The sequence below is a fragment of the Sinocyclocheilus anshuiensis genome, unplaced genomic scaffold, assembly GCF_001515605.1.
Source record: "Sinocyclocheilus anshuiensis isolate Anshui unplaced genomic scaffold, SAMN03320099.WGS_v1.1 scaffold185, whole genome shotgun sequence".
Lineage (NCBI taxonomy): Eukaryota > Metazoa > Chordata > Actinopteri > Cypriniformes > Cyprinidae > Sinocyclocheilus > Sinocyclocheilus anshuiensis.
The window spans coordinates 159,498-179,097 of record NW_015539887.1 but is presented as its reverse complement, the minus strand read 5'-3'; the positions used below and the strand labels follow the sequence as shown (position 1 = coordinate 179,097).

The window sequence follows — 19,600 nt, the reverse complement described above, 5'->3', positions numbered from 1 at the left end:
ATAAATACACACACATACAGTATATATTTTGAAAATATTTACATGTATATACATTTATATATTTATATTATTATATTTTATATAAATATATTTAATATATAAACATAACATATTTTTCTTAAATATATACATGCATGTTTTTGTATTTATATAGGCTATAGGCCTACACAAAATAAATATACACAGTACACACTAATATATTATGCAAACAAAAACTTTTATTTTGGATGCGATTAATCGCAATTAATCATTTGACAGCACTAAAAAGAAGAAAGATTTTGAGGGCAAACTTTTTTTCCTTTGGAGCAACTTGTTGGCTACTGATTAATTGTGCACTGTTAGAAAATAAATGTTCATTTTGATTTTGTGTTTGAAGTTTGTGCTCTCCAGGAGGTTCCCAAATTATTTGACCGTTTTTGACTTCACATTACTCAGCATCTTATTTAATATACAAATATCACGACAGCACAGAGCACATATCGCTACAAATGAATATGTACTTAAATTTAGTGTAACATCCACAGGCTTTTGTACTATATACAAAACATCTGATCTGTAATAGTAAGTAAACACAGCTCTCTGGGATTGATCTCTGTCCCTGAACCTTCCTGGCTAGTGTATCTCTTTACCTCTAAAAATAGTAAGATGACTGTAGTCAACAGTCTATTACAGCATTCATTCCCTTCACCTATTGTGTCTTCAACATGGACTGACTGCATTAGACTCCCTGCATTTGCTTTCTTTGTCACTGTGTCTGTGTTGTTGTTTTATTGTATTATAAAAACAAGTTTCTTCTACGTAGAAATAGACTTGCTTTTAGCATAAGCTTTGCTTATGGCTTTTATCTGTCCATTAGTCTATGCAATGAGTGTGAGGCCGTAGTTTTTCATGTAAAATAGGGCTGCACGATTAATCGCATGCGATATTTAACGCGCATCTTATCAGTAAATCCGGTTCTGTAATCAGCGGTAAATCTCCATCACCTGCGTGCTTTCACATTGAGCAGCATTAACTACACAGAGCCGTTGTTCACTGACGAGCTGCGCTAAACCACGTTCATATTCGCGCGATTTTTTGCGCAACTCATCAGTGAACAACGGCTCTGTGTAGTTAATGCTGCTCAATGTGAAAGCACGCAGGTGATGGAGATTTACCGCTGATTACAGAACCGGCTTTCTGACAAGATGCGCGTTAAATATCGCATGCGATTAATCGTGCAGCCCTAATGTAAAATCTATTTTCTGAATGCTTCTGTGTGCTTGCCAAAGCAAACTTCACTATTACTATTGCTCATACCTACAGCTGGGGAATTGAATAAACACTAAAACTTTGGCATGTAACTCATCCCGCACGTTTCTGCTATAGACATGAATGATGCAATGTATCAAATCCTGCGGATTGTTGAGGAGAGATGTGTTATTACTTTTCTAATCAGACGTGTGATTTTCACCTGGCAGATGATAAAACTGATTACAAAAAAATTCTTATTGAAGGAGGGAATGAATGTGCTAAAACAAGAATACTTCAGCAACCGCATAGAAACACCCTGGCAACACCTTTGTGGTACTTCTCGCATCTTTTTTCAGACAAGTAAAAATCTAGTTATTCTCTTGCTACTATCAAAGTCTGTTATAGATAGTACATAAAAACAAACAAAAAAATATAATAAAAAAACAAACAAAACTATAATAATTTACTCACCCTCATATTCCAATCACCCTCAACACTATAACTTTTTTTTTATTCAGCATAACACAAAAGAAGATTTTTTTGAAACAATCACTCTTTTCCATTCTTTGACAATGAACAATCATTGACGCTTTCAAGGATGTAAAAGTAGTTGGATCATCTTTATCATAAAAGTTTTATGTATCGTTTTTATCATAAAAGTCGCCCAAATGACTTGTGCACTAAATTCCAAGTCAGCTTTGCGTGAACAGACCAAAATTTTAATTTATAAAATTTATTATATAGTTTATATATCTCATGAACTCTCAGGAAGGCACCAAATAAATATATAGCCTATATATATATATATATATATATTTATTTGGTGCCTTCCTGAGAGTTCATGAGAGAAATGATAAAAGTCAAATTTATCAACAAATCATTCATTTGAGTCTGATCTTTGAACCATTTGACTCAAAACATGATCCATTTCTTTAGATTCAGCTCACAGACTCAATCGCAATGGTTTAACAGCTCACTGTTGAGGAAGTGTATCGGTGAACACATTTTGGTCTGTTCCTTACACAAAGCTGTCATATGGTTTCAGAAGACATTTTAGACAGCTGTATGGACCACTTTTACAATATACGTTCATAGTGCTTAAAAGCTTTAGTTCAAGTTCATTGTAACTGCATGGAAAACAGCAACCACTATTTGTCATTTTGTGTTTCAAAGTGCCAAGAAGTGTTTGGATTAACCTGAGGATAAGTAAAAGTGACTGAATTTAATTTTTTGGCTGAACTATTCCTTCTATTTCACCTCTCTGTTAGTCCGGCCAATAAATCACCTTCTCAGAATTTGATTTCCTCTCTGTTCTTTTTTATTTCTCTACTTCAACTTCACGTTTTTAAAATCTGTCACAATCCCCCTCTCTCTCCTCTCGTTTCTCTGTGGCCGTCTCTCTTGCTCTTCTCTCCTCTTTCTTCAACTCTGTCTATCCCCATCCCTTTCTTTCCCCATCCCTCCTTCCTCTCTCTCTCAGCATGGCCGAGCAGACTTTTCATGGGATGGAATCAATGTAAGTGTTGTGAATATCATTCCTCCATTTCTGTCCTTTCGTTATTTTCCTCTGAATCACAGTAGCTGTCTCCTATCTCACACCCCATTCCTCTGTTTGATCCGTCTCTCTTTTGCAGTGACTTGTTGGTGTGCCATAGTAGTTAGACTTTGTTGCGGACGTAAATGACAAAAGACTACACTTCCCACCATGCAAATGGACAGAAATGAAGTAGAAGGCTGTTGGGAAATGTAGTTTCACAACCTCTAGAAACCACTTTGCTAACTTTCTACCTAACTTCTCTCATCACCTCTTTCCTTTCCATAAACTTCCACCCACGCTCAAAATTTTGCAATTCATTTCTGCTCCTGCTCCATCGAAACCATCTATTTCTTCACCTTTCCTATTTTCTGTCCCATTTTTCTCTCTTGATTGCCTTCCTTCATTCCAGTTGTCTATGGAGGACACAACCTCAATCCTCCCTCGGCTGAAGAAGCAGAACTCCAACGCCTATGGAATCGGCGCTCTGGCTAAGTCCTCTCTGACAGGTGTGTCAGGTGTGTGTCTGTCCTGTGAAATGGTAAACTGACCCCATGTTGACTCCAGACTGAGCTGGAGGAGATGGAGCCAACATGGACCCTTGTGGGTTTCCCTTTTCACCACCCGTTTCCATTTACAACACTCTCCAATGGCTCGTGCCATTGGTGAATTCCAAGATCCAAATAAGAATAGTTTCCTGAAAAGTAAGCAATATGCATCCCACAATGCATTGTCATACGGCTTTTCAATTTATCCTAAGCGGTGGTTGATGGGAGAGGCAGGTTTTTGTATGTAAAGTGCTTGTGAAGTGCGGAGATCAGTCAGTGTGTGTCTTGTAATATTGTTGTTTCTCAGACTCCTGTAGCTGTGTTTTTGTAGTACTGTTGTGTGCAGTAAAGTGCAGTGCAGTCTATATCCTTCTCTGAAAGATCCTTTTCTTCAATTTTAATAATTAATGTTCATCGTTTCATTAGGCATAACCTAAGAGCTTGGGAGATTTTAGAATTATCTCTGTATGTTTGCAGTAATGCACTGGTAAAAAAAAAAAATGTATATATAGATTCTGTCCAAATGGCAAAGAGCAATTGATTTTTTCTCAGTATCTTATATAAAGTCTCCACACAGAATTTACTGGTATTCAAACAGATCGTTACAGCCTGGCTTAAGTATATCACAGATGTAGCTTCATTGAATAAGCTGAAACTAATAAAAGAAAATGCAGGAGAAAGTAAAAGGCTAATATTGTGTGTAGATCTTCATTAGTGTGGAAAGAAGTCATTCCAGTAAGACAAATTCCCATCCCTTGTCACTAAAACTTGGTTATTTATTTTTCCATACCATAACCATCTACGTCTCATTATGGAAGTGATTTTCATTTCCTTACCTCAAACAATTCTACACATATTTGTCAACAACGGAAACATTATAACACAGCACATGGAGAGGTTGCATTGGCAGTTGAAATTTAAAACATTAAAGGATAATAAAAAATGCTTTTCATCATTTTAACAGACAAGGATTTTATTAGAATCTTACAAATACCTCATTTTAAAAGTGAGAATTCTAGACGTGGAATTTTTTTCTAGATACACCAAGCTCTAAAATATTTTAATGGGTAGAAATTGTGATTAAAAAAAATATTTGTGAAAATTCTTATCCTTAATCCTTATCTAGTTCACAAGATTGAAGTCATGCAAATTCACGCACTCTCAAAAAAAAAACAAAAAAAAACCTGTAAATGGTACATAAATGTACTGTATATATTAGTACCTGAAGTTGAAAGAGTACCATCGCAGTGACCTTTTTTGAGAGTGTGGCTTAAAAAGTGGGATCCCTGATGAACATACAGCTCTTAAAATGTATGGAATCAAGAAATTCTAATAATTTTAGTTACTTCTTTTAATTTACAGAAACTAGGAGATAATAACTAGGAGAAACTAGGAAACTGTCCATAGATTAAAATAAACAGACGGCTACTTCTGCAGGTTATTTTCTATAAAGATGTACCGTAATTGGTTACTTTTTGCTACATTATGTAAAACAAAGTCATTTTTAATTATTGAAAGTATTAACTTTGGTTATGTCAAGGTGATGTGCTATACTTTTATATAATAGTCCTAGTAAAAATCAGTTAAACTAAAACAATCACGACAGATAGATAAAAATTACGGTGCCTGTAAGGTGACATGTTCGGTTCACTTAGTTTTGTCGTGGCCACGACATAATAACTCGTGGGAACGTGATAATATGTCGTGGCCACGAGATATTAATTTGAGGGAATGTCATATTAACTCGTGGGAACGTGATATTATGTCATGGCCACAAGATCATTTTGTCGAGGTAAAGACATCCTTATGTCGTGGCCACGACTTCTTATTTTGAGGGAAGGACATATTTTTCTCGTGGCCACGAGTTTAATGCGTAAACAAACCTGCGTGACCATAGCAACCCGGGATTATCAAAAATAGATAAAACATTTTTATTTACATTAAACATTTCATTTAATATTTTTGTATTATTATTTGTATTATTACATTAACTTATTAGGGCTATATTTTTATATTTATTGTTATATATGCTTATTTCCCTTTTCAATTTGTGTATTGCTTTACCTAGTTAACGTATTGTATAATTATGCTAGCATTTGCTAGCCTACCATATACTTTGTAAATAAATGCCTGACAATTATGCCAATAAAGTTTTGACTTTATGATTGTATTTATGCCCATGTGTGATGATAAATGAGCGTGTTGTGTTTTCATTTACAAATGAAACTACGTGAATGATTAATTCCTTAACGAAACACTATAGTATTTATAATTTTGGTCTATTAATTAGCCGAAATCAAATGAAATATATGTTAAATATAAACTGCATTCCAGAAAAAATTCCAGTCAGCATAATCAAAGCTTTGGCTAATACTACTACTACTACTACTACTACTACTACTACTACTACTACTACTACTACTACTACTAATAATATACAAATATTATGGGAAAAAGACGATCAGTTAAAGGACTTACAAGACTGTAGGATGAATAAAAGTGTTTTCTTGTAGGCCTATTTTATATTATGCACTTTATGTAACATTTATTCATGATAAACTTTATTTGAATGCTGACAATCGCACATAATACAGCCCGGTAGCCAAGGCCTATATGGTTAATATAAAAATATAATAATGTAATAATTTCTATAATAAATAATATAATTTCTTAATTCAAAATAAAATATTAATGAATCATCTCCGATAATCCGGGGTTGCTATGGTCACGCAGGTTTGTTTCCGCATTAAACCCGTGGCCACGAGAAATGGATGTCGTTCCCTCAACATAGCATCTCGAGGCCACGACATAAGGATGTCGTTACCTCGACAAAATGATCTCGTGGCCATGACATATTATCACGTTCCCACGGGTTATTATGTCGTGGCCACGACAAAACTAAGTGAACCGAACATGTCACCTCACGGGCACCGTAAAAAATAGATAATGATGGGCACGTTTTAAATTCAGTCTGTAAGAGGATAACATGTGGTGCAACCTCTGAGCACGCTAGGCTATTCCCAATTTCCATGTTACATTCACTCATATACCCCATATAGTCTCTGAGCAGGTGACCTCATACTGCCCTCTGTCTGTCCGTCCACTTCAGGAGTGTCTCGCTCTATGAAGGACAAGGTGACAAAGCCGACAGCGATGGCCCAGGGGCGCGTGGCTCACATGATTGAGTGGCAGAGCTGGGGCATGCAGACGGTGGGCGTGGGGGGCACAGGAGCGGGACGCACCTCCAGTCTGCACCTCCAACAAGAGCGCAAGCTGGAGAATGACGCATACAGCGACCTCAGTGACGGAGAGAAGGAGGCTCGCTTCGCCGCAGGTGAGAGACAGACTGTTTAATAGCTAGAAAGACCTACACAAAATCTAGTGCTTAGAAATGACTGAAGACGCACAAAATAGCCTACAGAAGAGCCACAATGTGGAAGTGCAACAATGGGAAAGTCAATGGGAACCGAAACCATTTGGTTACCAATATTCTTCAAAATGTATCTTCAACAGAAGAAAGAACAACAGGGGTTTGGAATGACAAAGAGTGGGTAAGCGGGGGCGGATCTAGAAAATAACTTTTAGGGTGGCAAAGGGGTGGCATGGGGTCTATGAGGGGTGGCAACACCAAAGCAAGCCCCCATGCATAGTTTTTGGGGATTTATCTTACACACATTTTCAAAACTTTGCCTCTTTTTTTCAAAACTTTACACACAAATCCAAGAATTGCACACACAAAATGCAAAATGCCTCACATCTCTTGCAAAATTAAGCACTGCATTCAAAACACATCTCAAAAGCAGACATTTGCAAACACCTTTGCCATAATATTAATTCCTGTTATATTTTTGTGTGTTGCATAGAGAATTGTGTTGCAAAAAGTGTTATATGAAATTGAATACTGAGTCAAAGGCCGAGAATTATGGTTTTGCAGATTTGGTCTGTGGTTCTGGTGTTTGAGTGTCAGCTTTCAGAAATTGTGTGATGCTTACACACAATTCAAATACACAGATGACTTTCCTGCCCAGTGAACACTGAGATCAATAACACTGTAAGAAAAAAACTCTTACTAGGATTCAGGAATTATTTTTTGCAGCTCAATGTCTATAACAGTATTCATAAATTAAATTACAGATACAGATACAGTATAATTCAACAATGAACTTTTGGGAAAAAATCATTTAGCTCAATGTCTATTACAGTATACATATATTAAATTACAGATACAGATTTATAATTCAGCAATGAACTTTTGGGAGAAAATAGTTTTCATTTTACTACTGTAAAGTAATCTTGCAGTAAATGAAAAGCACTAGAAAAGTTCAAATACCAAATAATTGTATGAACTTGGTATACACCACAATACAGTACAGTAAAAATAAAATAAAGTAAATTTAGCATCCTCTGCACATTTGGCCAAATTTCATTACAGTATACAGTACTATAGCAGTTTCTTGGTCTCCTGACACAAGACTAGCTATATTTCTAGGCAGTCATTTCTCAGTTCTGCAAAAATGTAGTACACATAAAAATGGTTACAAATAAAATTTGACAGTTACTGTACATGTAGAATAGTGAAATTTCCATTATCTAATGTACTGGTACTGTACTGTAATTATACTGTATGTGTAACTATAAAACCCTTGTAGATGATTGACTCAGCTCTCTCCTCTCTCCATTGTTAGGATGAATAACATTTTAATATCCATCATTGCACCAAGTCAATACACAACGTAAAAAACTTCAACAGGTTATAAATGTTTCTGAACTTGTATCACTAAAGAAGACATGCGGTTCTAATAAAATTACATAGGCTACTTAGATAGTATAATCACGTTTAGTGCAAGTTTAAGAGCAACAAATATTTTTGAATTTCCTGACATTAGAAAGAAATACAATAATGTCAAAGCACTGAAACTGGATCAGTTTGGAAAACAATGTTTGATTTTCTGTTATTAACAGAGGTGGGAATGTCTGTAATCACCCAGAACAAACTCTAGCAACCATATACTCTAGCAACACCCCAGCAACTGCATAGCAAGAGCCTAGCAACCACCCAGAATATCCTAGCAACCAACTGTACTGTAATTATACTGTATGTGTAACTATAAAACCCTTGTAGATGATTGGCTCAGCTCTCTCCTCTCTCCATTGTTAGGATGCAGAGATTCTGATTGGTGTGTCATCAGTTTTGCTACCTAATGTGTAACTTACTCATTGTTAAACTTTTTGAGAAATGTGTCTTTGTTTTGAAAACTGAATGAATGGTTTGGGGGAAAAAGTGCCAACTAAAATCATCAGTTATATTAATAATCAAGAAAACTGCAATACGACTAGATTCTTACCTAACTCTCCTATTAGTTTCCGTGATCGGCATCTTCTTATTGTTACGGCTTATATCCATGATGAAAGTGGAGCGAGCGGTCGGAGAATCGGATCACCAAACAATTACGCGATGAATCTCAAACATATCCGGATGGGATCAGATTTCTGATGGACTTCTGAGTTAGCTGAGAAGCAGTACTTATCTGATTCACGAACAAACGTAAAAACAATTAGTTAGTGAACTGGGCCACGCTTCGTGGTTTTGACTAAAAAAGATCCGGTTCATAAGAGTCATTTGTTAATGAAGCCGACTACATTGGCACGCTGCGTGTGCGTGCAACCATCGTGCAGTTTATTAAAAGACGTGTTTTTGCCATTATTTTGCGTTACTCTGTCATCGCCGCGGCTGAAAAGTACCACATGAAACACTGCTTACATTTATATTTTATTCTGTGATAATTCTGGGGTGGTAGGTGGGGTGGCACAGCTTTTTCTTAGGGTGGCAGTTGCCACCCCGTGCCACCAGGTAGATCCGCCCCTGTGGGTAAGGGATGACAGAATTTCCCTATCCCTTCTTTATCCCTTCAAGGGGGTTAATCATGAGTCAAATATATGTGACCCTGGACCACAAAACATAAGGGTCAATTTCGAAATTGAGATTTATACATCATCTGAAAGCTGAATAAATAAGCTTTTTTTTGTTAGGATAGGACAACATTTGGCCGAGATACAACTATTTGAAAATCTGGAATCTGAGGGTGCAAAAAAATCTAAATATTGAGAAAATCGCCTTTAAAGTTGTCCAAATTAAGTTCTTAGCAATGCATATTACTAATCAAAAATTAAGTTTTAATATATTTACAGTAGGAAATTTACAAAATATCTTCATGGAACATGATCTTTACCTTACTTATTATCCTAATGGTTTTTGGCATCTTATTGGAAAAATCAATCATTTTGACCCATACAATGTATTGTTGGCTATTGCTACAAATATACCCCAGCGACTTAAAATGGTTTTGTGGTCCAGGGTCACATATTGAGTGCATTTAATGCTTCTTTTGAAATGCTGAACTGTGTTGTGGTAAGGTGTGAGAGATAGCACTATCCATATTAAGTTCACCTGCTCCCATCTGCTGCTGAATGCAGTAAATCAGACTGAATGCATCACATCATCATACCTTATTTATGACTATGAGAATGCCGGGAATGTGTCTGGGATGTTTGCTTCTATCTCTTATTCATGACACCATCTCTGAGATGACGAGGCTTCTTTATAGTATTTCCACAGTCAGGTGACAGAGATTAAGTTTCAGGTGTGAATAGCCGCTGGAATCCAAGATTTATTCATATATTTTTTTATTAATGTGTCATTGAATTTGTCCATTACAGACTTTAATTTAAACACAGAAGAAAAAAGTATCAAGGAATTATTATGGATTAATTTGTTAAGCATATAAACTGTTAAAAATATATTTAAAAAATACAAACTTATTTTTTTTCCTTGGGTTAAATATGAGGTAGCATTCAAACGTTTTGGATTGGTATGATTTTTAAACGTTTTTGAAAGACATTTTACTCAACAAGCCTGCATTTATTTGATTTAAAAATACAAAACAGTAATATTGTGACAGTAAAAACAGTAATATTGTGAAATATTATTACAATTTAATTGCTATTATTGCAATTAATAACTCTTTTCTATTTTAAATAATTTTTGTTAGTCTTCAGTGTCACATGATCCTACAGAAATCATTCTAATATGCTGAAGAAAAATTTATTATAAATAATAATGTTAAAAACAGGAGTCTTTGATAAATATAAAGTTTAAAAGAACAGCATTTCTTTAAAATAGTTTTTCTTTTTTTTGGTAACAATGTAAATATTTTACTGTCACATTGGATCATTTTAAAGTGTCCTTGTGGAATAAAAGTATTCATTTTCCTAAAAATAAAATAAATTACTGACAACAAAATTTTGAACAACAGAGTATATTTTAATCTATATAAATCATTATATGTGGTCCAAACACAGGTGGTTTTAGTGGTTGAGGTTCAAATTAAAGGGGTCATATGATGCTTTTTTAAAGATCATTATTTTGTGTATTTGGTGTAACAGAATATGTTGACATGCTTTAATGTTCAAAAAACACATTATTTTTCAAATACTGTACATTATTGTAGGTCCTCTATGCCCCGCCTCTCTCAAACGCGTCGTTTTCAACAAAGCCCCTTCCTTTGACAAGCGCAGTCTGCTCTGATTGGCCAGCTGACCCAGTGCATTGTGATTGGCCGAACATCGGGGGGGTGTGGCAGAGTCTTAACTTTGATAAAGAATATCTCTTTGGTTTTGAGACTTTAGTCTTTGCAACTTCAGGGATCTTATCTATGCACAATCAGCTTGTAACACTCCAAAGAGAAAGGAAAACTTAAAATCGCATCATATGACCCCTTTAATATTAGTCTCAAACATAGCCAAAATTAGCCATTAATACCCTGGCTGTTATTCAGAAGTTGAATAGCAATAACATCACTAGCATCTACAAAATACAAACAAGTATCAATACACATATATTCATAAATGCACCAGTCCTGTTCTCCCTTAGACTTACATATTCTTACTTTAAAACTTTGCTATGCTAAGAAGCTTTGATGTGTTTTTATGGCCAACAATAAACAATCTAATCCTGAATTTTGTCAGGTGTGCTTCAGCAGTTTGCGATCTCTGAGGCGACGCTGCTGGCCTGGACCTCTATGGACGGCGACAGCACAAGCGTTGGATCTAATCAGGGGAGCGTAGCCCACCTGAGCGAGGCCAACCAGGAAAGCATCACCAGCCGAGGTACTGACTACATTTCCCAGCATGCACTTGCAAGCTTAGAGAATTACTGTGCTTCTTTCTACTGCGCTTCAGGCTGGAAACCTAGCCTAAACTTGGGAATAAAATCAATTTAGCAACAGAACTTCCACGTCACAGTGTGAGCTCTGATGAGTGCTGCAATTATTCAGGCAACGTGCTGTCAAAAACCACAATTAAACACTTTCTTTTAACAACTTAGCCCATCTTTCTATCTCAGCTCAAAAAATATAGGAAGAAGATATGCTTGAAATACATGACTAATTCTGTAAGGACTGAAAAATTAGACATTTTCTTTTGTTTTCCTTTTATTTAGTCCTATGCCAAGAGGTTTCTCTAAGAAGAAAGCTTTCCATTGAAAGCCCCCTAGAGTGAGGGTGGGATTGCTATATTGCAGCTGATTTGGAATGCAGTGCACATTGGGTTTTGAATAAATAAAGGTCAGGGACCCGTGACTCTCAGGAGAATGAGAACTAATCCACTGAACAGTTTAGTACAGCCTTACAGACTCACATGAGAGCTCAGAGCAACCAAAGCCATCTGCATGCCAAATGACGACATGTAACAGACAGATAATGTGATAATTATGTCAAACGCTAAGGCAGAAGTGTAACAAAACTAGTTTCACAGGCCCGGAAGTTTAGAACAAAAGGCTTTTATAAATCCAGATGGTAGTTTCTCATCAACATCTGGAACATATGTGCCACAAGTCATAGAATATAAGAATGTAACCTGATTTCCAGCACCAGATAAAGAGTAAAATATGCTCTGCTCCAGAACCTAATGTATAAAAATCATCCATAGATTAGATTAGATTAGATTTCAGAGGTTTTTGGGTCTTTAGGATTTTTACAAATATTTCTGAAAGTCTCTTAGGCCTATATTCACCAAGGCTTCTGTTGGCATTTAAAACAATTGAATATGGTGAAATATTATTATAATTTAAAATATATTTTCTATTTTTGTATATTAAAAACATTCATAATATTTATTTAATATATAGGATTTTTACAAATATTTCTGAAAGTCTCTTAGGCCTATATTCACCAAGGCTTCTGTTGGCATTTAAAACAATTGAATATGGTGAAATATTATTATAATTTAAAATATATTTTCTATTTTTGTATATTAAAAACATTAATAATATTTATTTAATATATATATTTTTTCATATATTTAATATATTAATAATATATTTTAAATATATTTTAACAATTTTTTAATAAAGTAATTTATCCTTGTGTTGGCAATGTTCATTTTTTCAGCATCATCACTCCAGTGTTACATCCTTCAGAAATCATTGTAATGTGCTGATTATTATCAATGTTAATCAATGGAAACCATAATATTATTTTTCAGGATTATTTGATAAATAGAACGTTTTAAATAATATTATTTGAAATATATTTTTTTATATAACAATGTAAGTCTTTTCTGTCACTTTTGATAATTTAATGCATCTTTGCTGAATAAAAATGTTAGTTTCTTGAAATATTATTATATTATATTATATTATATTATATTATATTATGAGAAGTATTGCAAAAAATGTTTCAATCAAAATTGTTTAAAAATGGTTAAGTTGGCGGGGTGGTTAAGATTTTTTACATTTTCTTCGAAATAAAAACATTTATTAGATCAACAATATAATAAATACAGTAATATTGTATAATATTATTACAATTTAAAATAACTGTTTTCTATTTTCATATATTTTCAAATGTTATTAATTCCTATGATGGCATATTCCTATGATTACTCCAGTCTTCAGTGCCACATGATCCTTCAGAAATCATCTAATATGCTGATTGGGTGCTCAAGAAACATTTCTTACTATTATCAATGTTGAAAACAGTTGTTTAATATTTTGTGGAAACAAGTAATGTGAACAAAAGTGTGTGTGTGTGTGTGTGTGTGTGTGTGTGTGTGTGTGGAAATTAATACTTTTGTTCACCTTACTTGATCAAACATATTATATACATATATATATATATACAGTGGGTACGGAAAGCATTCAGACCCCTTCAATTTTTCAATACCCTTGAGCAGTATATTATATTATGGTAAAAAGTACTGCTATTTGTATTTATGCTTATTAGTTTTATAGTATTGCATAATTCCTCTTGAGTCACCTGTATTGAAATCATTTGTGAGTCAAGTTTTTTTTGCTGTAGAGCACAAATCACAAATGTATGGGGTTTCATTCCAGTAAGGATGCTGCCATAGAGGGTCTATAGAGAGAAAAAGGGCAAGAGAAGAATAAGCTCAGTGGGCAGTCTGTGTACGAGTGAGTGTTGCTATGCTACATTACAAAGCCATTCCCTCAGTAAATAAAGAATCTCATTTTTGCTCTGCCGGAGGGGTGAAAATGAGTGAACACTCATTTTAATTTCACAATGATGGCCATGGGGTATGCTGAGGCAAGAGATTTCACCCACGGAAATAGAATGTGCAGTTATTATTATTCAACATTGTTTTATAATCGGATATCATTTAGAAAATATCTTGCTGTTGCATGCAGATGAGGCTGAAAAGTCACAGCATTTGGCTCAAAGAGAAAATAATGGAAATGGAAAAGGCTTTGTTATGAATGTGGGCTCAAATATATTAACATCTGCCCATTGTGTTCAATCAAAGCATCATAAAAGTGTTTTAAGAGCTTTGACTGTAACATAAACGTGAATCTAAAAGCAGCCAAATGTAAAATAATATCATTTATTCTTCTTTTTTTGGTGTACTTTGACAACCCTTTATTTTATTACTCAGGAATATTTTCTTTTCTTTTAAAGACTTTTGCTCAAGTTCCTGATCAATAATAATGATTATTACATGACTCTCTATAATACTTACTTGATTTTGATTATATTGGTAATGTATTTCCTTCGTATTGTAGCTGTGCTGGTTTCATTTCTCTCATGTCACTCTGAGTTCTCTTTCAGAGAACTTCTTTTGTCATATTTTCTTTCTTTTTCTCCATCTCTTCCAGACCAGATAGTGCACCATTCCTCTGCAGAGGTGTGGCCTCACAATTACGTCTCCCAGGGTCTTTACTGCCTTTCTTCCTCTGATGCTTGGGAGCCAATTAGTAATGAACAGTCAGGTGTGGCCTCTCCTGCCACCGGTTCATATGTCATGGCTGTCGGGACTGAGGGAGGATATGACCCAAATGCAGCAGCTCACTTCCTGTCCCAACAGCAACAGCAGCAGTACCAGTTACAGCAGATCCAGCACCTGCAGCAGATCCATCAATACCAGCAGCAACAGCTCCTGCAGTATCAACAACAGCAACAGGTGAGCGAGAAAACTACAACTCCCAGAAGCCTCTGTAACAACAGGTGCATTACAGGTGAGTCAGAAAACTACAAATCCCATAAGGCCTGATTCATATATGTAAGCAGTGTGTAAGCTGTGCATGTTTATTTTATCACCCACATTAGCAAATGCAAAAACATGATATGTCCGGATCTATTAATTTATTCAAAAGTGCAATTCAGTAACTTGCACTGAATGAATACACCTTTTCTATGATCAGAATGTTTGTAATTTCTGAATTAAAATTCATTTAGATTTTTTTTGGGGGGGGGGGGCATGAGGTCAAACAGTTTAGTTTGACACAACAGTCCTGATATCATAATAAACAAATAAAATAATTCAGTTCGTGAAAAGAAACCTTTAAGTTGTTTGACATGTTCTTTTATAATTTTTTTCTTAGAAAAAAAGAAATATGAAATAATGGTTAAAAAACTACAAAATATGAAATAATGGTTAAAAAACATGGTTGAAAAAAGAAAACTGGTAACACTTTACGATAATGTCCTATAAGTTATTTAGTTAGTTAATTAACAATAATCAATACACGTTACAGTATTTTTAATCTTTATTAACATTAGTTGATAAAAATAACTGTTTATTGTTGGTTCATATTAGCTTGCATTCATTAAATAATATTAACAGATACAACTTTTAATGAAATTAATATCAACCAGGATGAATAAATCTTCCAAAAGGTTAATAATCTTCAAAACGATTCATAGATCTTATTAGTTAACGTTAGTTAATTAACTAACAATAATCAATACATGAGTTATACAGTATTTTTTAAATCTTTATTAACATTAGTTAATAAAAATAACTTATTAGCTAATTTTCATTAAATAATATTAACAGCTACAACTTTTAATTTTAATAATTTATTAGTACATGTTGAAATTAACATTAAAGGGGTCATATGACGTTGCTAAAAAAAACATTATTTGGTGTAATGCAATGTGTTTATGTGGTTGGAACAGTGTTGTAAATACTACTTAACCACCGATTTCTAGTTGTGTCCGCTTTTGGAAGGCCAAACAAAGTAGTTTCACACACGGTGGGCTAGAGTGAGCGGAGGCCTAGAGTGAGCGGAGGCCGGCGGGCTAGAGTGAGGAATGGATTCGACGAAGGAGCGGTCGGCGGGCTTGTGGCAACCACATGTGATGACCCCGGGCTGGACTCTACTTTGTCCACGGTGAAAGCCGATCCGGCGATCCACAGCGCGAAGTTGATGTATTTCCTCAGCGACCAGCACGGATCAGCTACAGATTTTCTTTATGGCCCAAGAGCTTGTAACACTCCAAAGAGAAAGGAAAAATTTAAATCTCATAATATGACCCCTTTAAGATCAATACATCTTTTTCAAAGTCTTTTTCATTGTTAACTAATGTTAACAACTGGAACCTTAATGTAAAGTGTTATTGAAAAAAAAAAATGTTAAAAACTCACAATAATCCTTTTATAATTTATGGCCATTATGAAATTCTCAGTTTGGAAACCCAGAAATCACATCATTTTTTGTACAGAGCTTTATTATGTTGCAGAAACACTGTCAGTGTGAAAGCAAAATGTGCACCTTCATCACTTCACATTGGTGTGAAGCAGGGATAAAAGAAGGCTCTGCATCATCATCTTCTGTATTAGTAACAGAGGAGTCATAAAATGTATCCTCCATATTCCTCTGCAACAACAGTTTGTTGGCACATTAACATAAGACTCCCATAAGGCTGTGCTGATCTTATATTACTATCAGCAACAGGTAAGTTACAAAACTACCAATTCCAATTAGCATCCACCGCAACGACGTCTCTTGCTCTGCTGGCTGCAGCATCATGTTGGTGTTGAACAGCACAGGTCCCAGCGGTCATTTCAACAGCAGCCCCAGGATCAGCAGTGAGAGAGCAGTCTCGCTGGAGCAAATGGGGAATATAAACAATACAAATCCCATCAGCCATTGCAATTGTAACACAACAGAGTAAAAAATCTAATTCCTGATCTCTGTATAAACCTTTAAAGATTTACTATGAGCTCTTTGATTGCTAAACAATGATATACGCTTCTTTAGAAGGCATCGTTCACTGTGATTTTGGTTTGATGTTTAATTGATTGCCCATTCCATGAAACATCACGAATAAAATCATCTAACGGAGTCAGAAAAATCTATTTGAAAATTGGATAAGATAAATAAACTTGTTGGCAAATAGTTTTTAAGCATGACCCTCACCCAATTTGCGTACTTTTATCTGACAATTGTAAAAAAATAAAATAAATGCATTTGTTTTAAATATGTTTACATCTTTAAGATATGTTTTATTTGAAAATGACAAATCTATACAGTAAAAATATTTTTAAATATATGATGATATGGTATAAACACTGTGTATGCATTTCAATCATTTTGTGGTAAGCTTTATTGCAATAATATTGTTGTATATTTTATATTGTCTTAAACTATTGACATGATCATTATAAATACTAATTTCTGATTTCTGATCAATTATTGCTATTGTTTTATGAGATGTTTAGTTCATTCCTTATAATATTTTTAATAAATATGCAGATTTTAAATTATTTTTCCCCTTTAAATTGATGTTTGTAATTTTGGGTGCTGGTTGGTTTGGTTCATGTCAATTTATTGGAATGAATAATATGAATGGGGAAAGAGAGACAGCTGAAAAAGTGGCTTGCACACTTTTACCGCAATGGCGACTTGAACAGTTTTTCTGTCTATTTGCAGATGTTGGAGCAAAGACTACAGAGTTCCACTCAGTCTTTACAAGCTACTCCCAACAGCACCATCCACAGCCTGCCGCCCCTCACTCACCCGCCATTAGTGGATCTGTGGGGGGCAGCGCAGACAGAGGCCTATCAGGCAGACATGGTGGGCTACATGGGTATGCCTGTAGCAGTAGATGGAAATCTAACAGCCCCCACAGAGGAGGTGACGACAGATCACTCACCTTTACTGGAAGCCCAGGAAGAGGAAGAGATCAAAGTGAGTGAAAAAAATTTATCAATAAAATGTGCAGTAAATGACACTTAAGCCACACTTTAAAATATCTGAATGTTTTTGCACTAAAATCAAAATATCAAGTGATATCTGCTAGACATTTTTTCAAAAACTAACTTCACTTTTCTAGTCATTTGGACATTTCTCTTGACCAACTGGTCCCAGCATAATTTTTAATAGGGATGCACGATATTATCGGACCGATATCGGAATCGGCCGATAATGGCTTTAAATGTAGATATGAAAAATTATGCCGATATGTCTTGCCAATAGGAGGAATACGTTTACTCACATGTGCTCAAGGTGTGCTAGCGATTAGATCAGGTCAGCAGTGTGGCTCATTCTTGAAGCAAAGTTTTGCCTGAATGGTGATTGGATTACTGTTTCCCATAGCTGCATTTAAACTGAGAAAGCACATACAGAATGATGCGTTTGTGTGTGATAAGAGTCAACAGTAATAGCACGCTCCCTCCCCCGCCATTAGTGGATCTGTGGGGGTCAGCGCAGACAGAGGCCTATCAGGCAGACATGGTGGGCTACATGGGTATGCCTGTAGCAGTAGATGGAAATCTAACAGCCCCCACAGAGGAGGTGACGACAGATCACTCACCTTTACTGGAAGCCCAGGAAGAGGAAGAGATCAAAGTGAGTGAAAAAAATTAATCAATAAAATGTGCAGTAAATGACACTTAAGCCACACTTTAAAATATCTGAATGTTTTTGCACTAAAATCAAAATATCAAGTGATATCTGCTAGACTTTTTTTCAAAACTAACTTCACTTTTCTGGTCATTTGGACATTTCTCTTGACCAACTGGTCCCAGCATAATTTTTAATAGGGATGCACGATATTATCGGACCGATATCGGAATCGGCCGATAATGGCTTTAAATGTAGATATGAAAAATTATGCCGATATGTCTTGCCAATAGGAGGAATACGTTTACTCACATGTGCTCAAGGTGTGCTAGCGATTAGATCAGGTCAGCAGTGTGGCTCATTCTTGAAGCAAAGTTTTGCCTGAATGGTGATTGGATTACTGTTTCCCATAGCTGCATTTAAACTGAGAAAGCACATACAGAATGATGCGTTTGTGTGTGATAAGAGTCAACAGTAATAGCACGTGCAGCGGCAGCAGCGGCAACCTCCCCTGGGTCCTAATGTCCACTCAGTAAGGAGTTTTAATCCCATAGGGGGCGCTGTTGGCCTACTTCTAATAAAATGAAAGTAAAATACACAAATAACATTTAGACTGTTTCTGATTAAATAAAGCCGTAATTGATGCCATAAAATCATGTGTATGTTTTGATTTAAAGGTCAGAAGCTATAGCTTACATGAAAAAAAAATCAAACATGACACTTAAATTTAATAATTTTATATATACTGATTTATTAATTAAAGGGATACTCCACCCCAAAATTAAAATGTTGTCATTAATCACTAACCCCCATGTCGTTCTATTAAAGCCATCTTAATTTTGCCTTAATTGTCTTTTTGAATTGAGTAGAATATGTAAAATTTATTGAGATTGTGATTGCCATATACATTTTTGTCCTTGAGCTGAATACCTACCTCTAGTGTTGCATACCGGTCACTGCACCTAAATAAAGCCCCACTTAAAATATCTGAATGTTTTTGCACTAAAATCAAAATATCAAGTGATATCTGCTAGACATTTTTTCAAAAACTAACTTCACTTTTCTAGTCATTTGGACATTTCTCTTGACCAACTGGTCCCAGCATAATTTTTAATAGGGATGCACGATATTATCGGACCGATTTCGGAA

General features: G+C 35.2%; 1 protein-coding gene across 3 annotated transcripts in view; it reads left to right on the top strand.

Moving 5' to 3' along the window:
* Positions 1 to 19,600, top strand: part of LOC107685514 (uncharacterized) — a 58,766-nt gene that overhangs the window by 22,762 nt on the left and 16,404 nt on the right. Inside the window, exons 3-8 of one of the 3 annotated variants that reach the window (XM_016482109.1) lie at positions 2,711 to 2,746; positions 3,177 to 3,273; positions 6,422 to 6,646; positions 11,338 to 11,478; positions 14,480 to 14,784; positions 17,540 to 17,797. In XM_016482109.1, the coding sequence (XP_016337595.1) occupies positions 2,711 to 2,746; positions 3,177 to 3,273; positions 6,422 to 6,646; positions 11,338 to 11,478; positions 14,480 to 14,784; positions 17,540 to 17,797 (1,062 nt within the window). Of the gene's footprint in view, positions 1 to 2,710; positions 2,747 to 3,176; positions 3,283 to 6,421; positions 6,647 to 11,337; positions 11,479 to 14,479; positions 14,785 to 17,539; positions 17,798 to 19,600 lie in introns of all 3 variants that reach the window. The other 2 variants (XM_016482106.1, XM_016482110.1) reach the window with 2 other exon arrangements.